At 38.2% G+C, this 11,174-nt stretch overlaps 1 protein-coding gene across 1 annotated transcript in view; it reads right to left on the reverse strand.

Annotated features, from left to right (window-relative positions):
* adgrb2 (adhesion G protein-coupled receptor B2) overlaps positions 1–11,174 on the reverse strand; it is a gene marked incomplete at its 5' end in the record, with an annotated part of 154,419 nt that overhangs the window by 67,360 nt on the left and 75,885 nt on the right. Inside the window, 2 exon segments of the mRNA XM_014019734.1 lie at positions 3,247–3,313; positions 6,135–6,204. Coding sequence (XP_013875188.1) covers positions 3,247–3,313; positions 6,135–6,204 — 137 coding nt within the window.

Here is an 11,174-nt window from a genome sequence, read left to right on the forward strand (position 1 = left end):
TTGCTGCAACCTGTTACATCCAGATTACAAACAATAATTAGATTAGAATAATAGTACTTCTAATAATGACAGATCACCAAAAATAAATAATCTATTGTTTTATTTGTTGAACATTCAGACAGTTAAAAAGTAATTAAATGATTCAACTTTGCAAAGGTATGAGACATTTAAAACAGGCAACAGATGAAATATGTAGTTGCACAATGAGTGGAGCAATAGTTATCAGGCAGTTGCTGAAGTAACCAACAGTCAACCATAAAGAATGAATAAAGGCTACCAAATGCAGAGAAGACATTGTAAATGTATTAAACAGCATTACCTGAGTTTGAAATAGATTGAATAAGCTTGCCAACTTGTCACTTCCAAAATACGGGAGAACTCCACTGAGGGGAGGGGTCTTAATGATGTAATGTGTCAACTGTGACATCGCCACAAAATATGTATTCAACTTTTTAGCTGCACTTACATAAACAAGATTTATTCTTGTTTCCATATTTTTTTTCATGTAACATGATGGATTAAAAATGATTTAATCAATTGTATATTGATTGATCTATGTTCATAAAACAAATTGTTCTAGTTAGATGCGACTTCTGACTGGAATAATGTTCCGTCCGGGACACTTTAATTTGTCTAAAAATATGAGCCATATTGGCTAATATGGAACTGTTGGCAACCCTAATTTTGAATGACAACTATTGTATAATGTTCAACAACCAGTCTATGTGATATTTTACAATGGATAACCATTGTGTTTGAGCACAGTGAGGTGAGAGTAGTTGAAGGATTCTCCTAATACTGAGGATAAAGACACCAGGGTAAAACTTCAAATATGGCATTCATTAGAAATACTTGTGAGTCTGTGGATGTCTCTGTCATGCTGATGTGTCTCAATTCAGGGGCTGCACCCCATGTAGGGTGCATTAGCCCAGTTCGTAGGCGCCTACTCAGCTGGCAGACAAAATCATAAAAAAACGTAGGCCGCACTTGAGTATCCTACACGGCTGATGATATCGCAGAAATCATTGCACCGTCAGCAAATTAATCAAAAGACGAAGACAGCAGAGTTGTTTATTTATTCATTTGTTTTATGGCAGAGTTTGGAAATTTATCACGGACCGAATCATTTGTTTTTAATTTTGTTTAGAAACTTAGGTGATGAATTTTTTGTTGCAATAAGATGTGAAATAAAATACAATCGTGGGTGTTGATACTGGAGTTAAACCCAAAGTATTTTATTTTTGATTTTATTTTTATAAACAAAATGTATTTTCTTTCATGTGATATAAAAATGCAACATCATGGTAACAGGCAATGCATGTTCATCCGAATACTAGACAGTTTAATTTCACAGCGGACTAAGTAAGGTGTGGTCTACGTGGGCTGCAGTCTGCTGCAACCCCTGTATTACCCTATCCTGTGAACAGCCAGGTCTCCAAATCTTTCCTCAATCAGACATTGACTCCAATCCATTACTGATCTGATGGTCATCTGGGGCCACAACAGTTGTGTCATTCCACACTGAACAGCTGGTTCGGATGTTATCAGTCCATTAAATGGATATTATTAGCTGTTATCAGTCCCATAGAATGGCTTCAGACTGTCCCAACTATGCCCCCTAGCAGGTTATCAGTCCCATAGAATGGCTTCAGACTGTCCCGACAGAGCCCCCTAGTGAGTTACCAGTGCTATATATGTTGGAATGCAACAATCTGATACCACCGGAATCCGGTCTACTTTATCACAGCCCATGCCATTTTCTCTAAAATTAACCTTTGTGGCTTTATGCCTCATGTTAACCAGATTGCATAAAAAAACCTTAGTGGCTTTATGCTTCATACTAACCAGCTTAGAGTTTGAAGCCATTCTGTGGGATTGAGAACCCACTCGGCGGCACAGTCGGGACAGTCTGAAGCCCGTCTGAAGCCATTCTATGGGACTGATAATGGATAATAAGGTCCATTCAATGGATGATGACATCCAAAGCGGGTGCACTGAATCACTGTCTGTATCAAGGCCTGAGGTGGTGCCACACCCTCTTGACATGTGACTAGCGTGCCAACAGTGCCAACTCCATTTTTTATTGCAAAACCATTGGATGACTTTTTAACATTTATTTATTTATTTATTTATTTATTTATTTATTTATTTATTTATTTATTTATTTATTTGTCAGAGAGTGAATTTTAGAAACTTAGTACTTCATGGTCACATTTTTGATCTGTGTGCAGCTGACTGTTTTATGACCTTAAAATAACAATGACCTTGCATAATAATATTATCATACCCATAAATATTCAACACTGTATATTTAGTTCTGTATCCTCTTTTATATTAAAATACTGCAACATATGACTAAAAACTGTTAAGCTTTTTTTGTCAGAACTGTCCTTTGAAAACTTGCATATCGCTCTGAACACCTGTGACGCTGTTTGATCTGTACTTTCTTCTACTGGCATGTGGTACACAGTAAGTGTGCCATCAATAGCAACATCAGCCGTGGCACCAATCACTAAAATCCAATTTATCTCCCTCAATCTGCACTTTTTAAACCTACTGGTGGAAATATCAACCATGTGATTCATTTATGAGAAATTATCTCAGTCACATTGAGTCAGAACCCAAAAACAGGTTATTAAAACACCACTGAGGAGCAATTAGTGCACTAAATATTGCTGTAGAACAAGACAGAGCTGTTTTATGTCTACATAAAAATGTCTATCATAGCACATGGTGTAAAGCAAAGTGCATAGTGTTGTGTTCGTGGCGCACAGTGTTCATCACATATTTATATCTGAGAGGTTTTAGCCCTAGATGCATTTGGTACGGTGACTCATGCTTTGAAAGTACACATTAGACAGAGAGAGATTCAGGGCTAGGATTCAGCTCTATTTCAGTCCAGAAATGCAATGCATTGCCGACAGCACTTGTCTTCTCCAATGTATTTTTTTCTTTCCTTTTTCTTTTATTTTTTTTTGGGGGGCTGACATTTTAAACTCAGGGATCAAAAGTTCTCAACTCATCAGTCTGTCATGTACACTTGAATGTGTATGGTTGCATGTGGATGTGATAGCGAGAGAAAAGGAAAACGCTCAGAAGTCAGGCACTTTAAAGCTCCAAGCTTGAGGGCTAACTTAGCGAAAATGTTTGTAGAATGATGTAGTGTGACCTGTTAGACTTGGAGTCTGCTTGATCTGAGAGTAGAGGAATCTTTATTTTTTAAGAAAGCATTTCAGATAAACTCACCAATACGATGACAGCAGCAGGACCAACAAAGGCATAAAGCAGGCCTCCCTCTAAAGACAACCAGCAGCTAAAGGAAAACAAGAACAGAAGCTCAGACTGGAAACAGGTTTTACATTTATTTCAAGTCTAATTTACTTTTATTGCTGTGTATCTCTTTCCGGAGTACCTGCAATGTATTAGGTGCTTGATACGTGTTATTCTAGAAAACATCTTTCAAGATAAAAATCTTTAAATCCACATGCCCATTTATTTTCTTCTGCTCATTTATGGTCCAGTCCAGGAGGGAAACCCAAACATCCTCGACCCCAGTGACACTCTCCAGCCCATCCTTTGGGAATCCAAAGCATTTCCAGGCCAGAGAGGACATAATCTCTCTGGTGATTTTTGGCTCTGGTTATTGGAAACCAGTGGAAGGATTGAATGTCCTCTCTGGCCTGGAAATGATTACATTGTAATTAGATGCCTAAACCACCTCAGCTGATTCTTTTCAAATAGTAGGAGCAGCGGCTCTATTCTAATCCTCCCCCTTGATGACGGAGCTTTTCATCTGATCTCCAAGGCAGGCCCCAACCACCTTACAAAGGAAACCCATTTCAGCTGCTTGTATCCAGGATCTCACCATTTCAGTCATGATCAAAATCTCATGACCTTTGATGGGGGTTGAAACATAGATAATTTGAGCACTTTGTCTTTTGGCTCTGGTTCTTCTTAACAGAAGACAGATTGGAGCAACGCCCTCTGTGCTGTAAATGAGGCATCAATCTGTTGATCTTTGATTCTGCCATCAACGATGAAAACAATCCACAGACATTTTTTCTTTCTTCATTTAAAGCAAACACTCAAACCTGATCCAGTGGTGGAATGTTTATTGACATTTTAAGTAAAATAAAATTATAATCAATAAGCACCACATGATTTTTATTTTATTTTATTTTATTTTTTTGCTTCTTCTTCTTGCTGGGAGTAATAACATGGCGTTAAACAGAAACCTACGTTTTCACTCCATTTCAGAAAATGGGGGCACAGCTGCTCCATCTGCTACCTTGATTATATTGCTATGCATACATCCACTCTTAAGGACAATTCAAATTTTATTTTGAACACTTAAAATAATTCAGAGTACCTGGGAAAAATCTACACTTACCAGGCATAGCCAATAGAAAAAAAAAAAAAGGTTTTGCCCCGCAAAGTTGTTCCACCAGATAAAACAATGTATTTCTGTTTGTCAACTATTTCAACAGTTAAATTAAATTTAAAATGGGTTTCAGTTAATATTTATCAGTTATTTTGAGGTTGTTTTTTTTTACTTATTTAGGGTGATACAGTGTGAAGCCCAGTGTTTGTCAGTGGATTTATTATATTAATATGTACTCCCCCTGTCAGTTCCTCCAAATAGAGTCACATCGAGTTGTTGGAAATTACACCCTATAGACACTTTTTGATGGTTTTAGCGCATTGAACAGCAGACCAAAGTAAAATGAGCTCACTAAATGCAGGAATGGCATATAACAAAACATTTTTCCAAAAGATGGGATATTTTGTTTAAAATGGATTTGGAGCAGACAGAGCAGACATAAACAAAACACAAAAAGGAAAAAAAAAATAATAAACCAAGATGGTAGGGCTGTTTTTATCTCATCTGCGGCAACTGTGTAGTGCTAAGTCTGTACTAGAATAGAGCTGTGGTCATGAAATCATCTAAGTTTCAGCCTTATGACTACTTAAGTCTTTGGATGTTTTGTTTTACTTTTATATTTAGAATTTAGAATAACTTCCCAGGACATCTTCTCCCCTATACAACCTCATTAATCTGGATTATTACATATTATATGAATAATTTACTTGCAAAAAAAAAAAAAAAACTCTTTGAAGTAGGTACATGAGGTGTTTATCTGATTTAGCATTAGACCAGAGTGGTTTTTAAGAGACTCAACATGTGGGGAGGGAGAAAAAAGACAATCTTGTGCACAAGTAAGTGATTAAATAGATTATTTTTTTCACAGAAAATGTGCCACAAATTAAAACATTTCAGGACATGAATATCTCCCATGCTTATATTTATGCTCAGGAGCTGGTACTGATACTTATATGAGGAAAACATGAAAACAACATAGAAATGGCAAAGCAGAGGTTTGAACCTGCGGCACTCATTTTTATGAGGCAATAGTGCAAAACCATGTAGCCCTTTGCAAGAATCACTGAATAAAATGAGTTATCAGTGGCTTGATCAATGTCCAGATAAAGGATATGGCATTTTTTTAAAGTTGCACTTTAATAAGATTCTGCTTGTTTTGTTTTAAAACATGTTCATTTAGTTCTAAATACTTAAATTCACAGAGATATGCTTCGCACTGCAATCTAATTTGCAGGAGCTTTATGTCTCTCATGTTGAGTGTTGATGTTGCATCTTGTAAATTGCACTGGCAATACTATATTCTGCTCATAAAATAAAAGGAGTGAACCATGTTTTAAACATTTCCAGGCCTTACACATTCAAAGGTGTATGGGAAGAAAACGATCTATAAGTGGAGATAAAAGAACAGTTGAAAATGTGTGTTTTTGTTTGATGCAAATCAATGTGAGAAAGATTAAATAGACACAGATACAGTATATTTTGTTTTTAGCTGTTTAAAGCTTGACTTAAATAAATAATAAACACCACTACAAGGACAGACATTATTTTTTTTCAAACAGATGTTTGCATAAAAGCATCATGGAAACAAACGAACCCTGCATCCTTGCATAGTGATTGATCTGCTGCCTGCGGTCGTTCCAAAAAAAAAAAAAAAAAAAAAAGGTAGGAAGAAGCTGATATTAAGTGACAAAATCTAGATTGAGTGGTAATTAGAGTGAGACGCCAGGCAGGACAGTTTAGAAGGAATACTCACTAGCTGGCAGTGCCATAACCTCTTGCTCTGGTGAAACCCACCGACACGGCAACGACGAGGGCTGGGAGACCTGCAGACGCACAAACACACAGAAAAATGGTAAAAGGAAGCTTATATAGGAATGATGAAGCAATTCAGCTAAATGATATAGAGTATGAAAAACAGATGACTCTTCTTCCCAAGCAGCCTTGCTGCAAGGTATAACATAAGTGAAACTTACTGAGTGCTCTGTAGGTGGACCTAAGTGATACCTGAAAATAACTAACTGTTTCAAGCAAGTTTCTATATAAGTATGTGCAGTGGTGGGCAGTGCTAATCCAAAAAAATAGAGGTGTCAGGTAACTAAGTACAAATACGTTGTTACTTTACTTAAGTAGTAATTTTGGTTATTTATACTTTAGTGGAGTAATTTTTTCAGCCTACTTTTTACTTCTACTTCTTACATTTCAATTTAATCATGTGCACTTTCTACTCCTTACTTTTTAAAAATGCAAAAGGTATTTCATTTCTATTTCACTTTGACTTGTTTTTATTCCATCTTTTCATTGTTCAGAAATAAATAAATAGAAATCTATCCAGGTACAAGGAGCCCATGGATAGAATGAATCTGATTGTGGTTGGATGACAAATGTCAATAAATACTATTCTGACATCCCATTGGCTTGAACTCACTGCATCACACCTGTACGACACAAATCTCATCACATTCCAGCAGGACATACTGTAGTAGATGGAGCCTATAATGAAGATGACCCTGGCTAAAGTTGTGTTTTCTGAAATTTTCAGCAACAAACTGATTTAATTTAAGGATAAATAAAGTATATTTGAGATCAGTCCAACATGTTTTTTCTTCAAAAGATCTATAATAAAACAATATTTATTTGTTTATTTATTTTTTAGATTTTTTTCTATTTCGTATAATGTGAGGGTTTTATACATTAAATAATTAAAATGTGTTGTTATTCATTAATTAGTTCAAATGATTTAAGTATTTTAAAAATCGAATGTCTTCAGATTGGCTGCTAAATATAAAAATATATATTTTCACATAAAAAAAGCTTTTATCCTGAATTTAAAGTGTTCATTACTTTCACTTTTATACTTTAAGTAGTTTCAAAACCAGCACTTTTATACTTTTACTTGAGGAAAAAGCTTGACTTGATACTTCTACTTCCAAAAAAGTATTTTCAAACCCTAATATCTATATTTCTACTTAAGTGATGAATGTAAAAAAAAAAATTGACACCTCTGAAAATTAGCTCTGCAATTTCTAAAGCGCTTATCAAAATATTTAGGTCCACAACTTCAAAAATTCTTATTCCATAGAAAATTAGCAGAAGCTAATTCTAAAACACAAGTTCAATTTGACACTTACTAGATGGCAACAACTGTACAATATGTGTACAACACTGCCAACTAGCAGTGTATGAACCCTTGTGCAGCTTAATCCTGCAAGCATCGATTGCTGGGGATGTGATTTCCTGAAACAGAGCTTAAGCTCCTGGTGTAAAATATAAAACATTGTTGAGGATTGCTAGTTCGACTGCTTCTTTGTCTTTTCCTTTTGTTTGTTGTAGATTTTTCATTATAGAAGCATCAATAACAATTTTAAAACTGTTTATTGGAAAACTGAAGCGATGCATTCTGGGTACATGATGGATTTGATTTGTGGCGGGAAATGAAAGTTTTCCATGTAGTTGCTCCAGTTGACCACTAGATGTCAGTCTTCATCAGCATAACATCTTTAAATCATTTCTGAGTCTGTAACCCCGTTGCTTCAACCAATTACGTCAAGTATTGAGATCCAGCGTGTGAACATTTTTTTAAAAGGAGCTCTGATTGTAAAGTAAAATAAATCTATACATGCAAAATTTTAGTATGGTTTACAAATGTTTACTGTTTTTGCCGGGAAAGAGTACTAAACATTGCCTTCCTGCTATGTAAGCAGACACAAAGCAGTGTGGGATATGAGAACCGTGGCCGAAAGCAACAGTCAGCAAGGATGTATACCAGGGGTGCCCAACCAGTCGCTCGCAGCCGATTCCCAGGTGCCTGCGCAGCGCAACCTTGCTGCGGAGCCTCTAGCGCTGGCTTTGAGCGTTGCATCACGGAATGGCTGGTCTTGTTTGAAAGCTCTGTTTCTGCTCTACAAGGTGAAAGTTGAATGAAGTCCCTGCCATGTTCCCCCGCGGAGCAATAAGCAAAAAAAAAAAAAAAAAATATGCACAGTCGGACCTACCACCGGGGTGGTTTTAGCTCCCCCTCCCGGGCTAGGAGCATAGGAACCCGGCATGGATGGTCATTTTTAAAGCCCTGGCTCTTTCCTATAAGGGGAAAGTTAAGTGGAGTCCTTGCGGTGTTCCCCCGCGGAGATATAAATGAAAAACCTCCAAAATTACGCACCATCGGACCTCCGCCGGGGGTGGTTTTAGCCCCCCTCCCCAGGCTAGGAGCATCAGATCCCGGAGTGGCTAGTCGGATTTTAAAGCTCTGCTTCTGTCCTACAAGCTGATACTTGAATGGAGTCTCTGGACGTTGCCCCGCGGAGCTATAAGCAAATTACGCACGACTTAGTGCATTTTACGAGCATTTTTGGGAGGAAATTTCAACCTTCGTTTGATCTCCCGCAGGATCTAAGCATCGGATCCAAGAAAGTGAGATGACTTTGGAAAGCTGCAGTCCTCCTCTACAAACTGGAGGTGGTTGCAAGTTCCTGGGACGTCCCCCGTGGAGCTATTAACCAATGACCGGCCGAAAAAGGTGCTTTGGTGAGCAATATAGTACTCAATTTACTCCGGAGCCTCTAGCTCCGGCTCTGAGCGTCGGATCCGAGCGGGAGATGGCTCGTTTTAATGTTCTGGATCTCTGCTACAACCTGGAGGTGGTTAAAGTTCCTGGGACCTTCCCACGCAGAGATATAAGGAATCAAATGTCGTCGGGCGAGCTCAGGCTAGTGAAACGGCTGATTTCCAGCACGGGGCTGCTTGTGCTGATGCAGGGGAATAAAAGGAAGAGATCCAGTGAGGTGGAACCATGGTCCTACGTCCAGCACCCGCTCTCCCACCTGGATTCAGTCAGAAACCCCTTGCAGGCAATATTTCTGCAAAAATGCATAAAATTCAGAACCCCACCTGATGGATCACTTCCAGGCAATAAAAGGAACAGATCTGATCAGGTGAAACCGGTCCTGGAAGCTCAGCACCGGGTTTTATAGCCGCCTGCGAGGGAGTTTTATATAGTGTGCTATGACTTTGAAAAAAAGGGCGGTACTCTTGTAGTAGCCATGTTGACCCTGATAGATTTTGTTTTGTTTTCCTCCCCTGTATGGAGAGAAGAGAGGAGAGTTCTTTGAATAAATGGAGCCGAGTTCCCGTGCTCCGAAGTTATTTGACTCTGTGGTTCTCACGGGGCAGGTTTTCAGCCCTGGTAGCTCGCACGTTACAGGGAGTTTTAATTGAAGAAGGTAAAAAAATGATCCTTTTTGTTGGAGCATCAATTATATGTTTCTCTGTCAGGAGTTAAATAAGGATTTTATCTTTTCTTTTTTTGCAGGTAAATATATGGTTAAGTAGATAGTTTTGTTTGACAATACTTTGAATTAAATAAAACTAGATACACATTACGTTCTGTTTTATTTCCTTTAAAGAAGTGAGAAGTAGGGAGACAAAATTATGTTGTCTTTTTATATACTGAGACTGGATGAGTAGCTCTCGGCAAACTGCCGACTTCAAAAGTAGCTCTTGGTTCAAAAAAAGGTTGGGCACCCCTGATGTATACATTTCCAATAAGTGTGTTTATCTGGGAGGGGTGCTGTTAGACAGATCACGTGTGGTGTGATTCATTGACAACCTTACATTCTGCTGTTCAAGATAATGATGACAGGTAGATATTTAGTTATTAGCGGTGCTGCATTTTAATTTTAGAAAGTGCAAATCCGCTTATGAATTATAAAAAATTAGTAAGACCTCTAAAGCGCAAACAAAATATTTAGGCCGGCACTTAGCGGCTTTGTGCTTTAGCGGACTGGTGCCCACCACTGAGTATGTGTGTGTGTGTACATGTCTTGTATTGATTGTATTGTTTGTGTGGACATATGTTCACATTATACTATGGTTATGAGGACATTGTTTCGTGTGAACACTTGCCTGGTCCACACAACTGAAAAACACTGTTTTATGAGTCGGTGGTTAGGTGAAGGCTAAGGTATGAAATAAGTTTAGGTTAAGGTTAGGCATGCACCTGTGAGGTTAGATGAGGGTTAGCGTTGGGTAGGGTTAGGTAATACGACTGTAGAAATCAATGGAACGCAGTGCAAAGTCCATACAAGTAATGTAAGATGAGAATATGTGTGTGTTTATGTAATAAGAAGCCTGAAAGTGGAAGCCTGCATGACTGAAATAGAATGAATATTGTTGTGCCCTTAATGAGCTTGACTCTGAAATATTCTTGTAATTAACAAAGCTGTGATTATGGCTGCTAATGAAAAGCAATTAGGAAAAGCCACATTAACTTTAAAAGAAAGATGGTGGAGAGCTGACAAAATGAGACATTTCCATTTTATGTATAGACTTAACATTTATATATGATTTTTTTCATTATAAATCACAAACACACAGCCACACCTGTGTTTCATGCTTTTCCACACTCCACCATAAATCCAGTCACATCCCATATCTCCTGTTTCCTTGACAACTGATTTCAATCACATAATTTGGGGAGAAAATTGCAAAACGGACGTGAGGAGGATAAGATGGTTGATCCACTCGGCTCTGCCCGACTGTTTCACGCGCTTCCCGCGAGTCTGTAAGTGTGCCAGATAATTCTGCCGCAGCCACTGTACAGCCAACACACAGTCAGTATCTTGCCATCTGTGACTGTAGAGCAGTCTATACATTCTCTGCCTCTATCAGGTAAGGGCATCAGTGACTTGGCAGATTAGGCTGGTGGGATCAATACTGAGTGAAATGAGCAGATTGTGTGTGTGTGTGTGTGTGTGTGTGTGTGTGTGTGTGTGTGTGTGTGTGTGTGTGTGTGTGTGTG

Source organism: Austrofundulus limnaeus, unplaced genomic scaffold (genome assembly GCF_001266775.1).
Source record: "Austrofundulus limnaeus strain Quisiro unplaced genomic scaffold, Austrofundulus_limnaeus-1.0 Scaffold228, whole genome shotgun sequence".
Classification (NCBI taxonomy): Eukaryota; Metazoa; Chordata; class Actinopteri; order Cyprinodontiformes; family Rivulidae; genus Austrofundulus; species Austrofundulus limnaeus.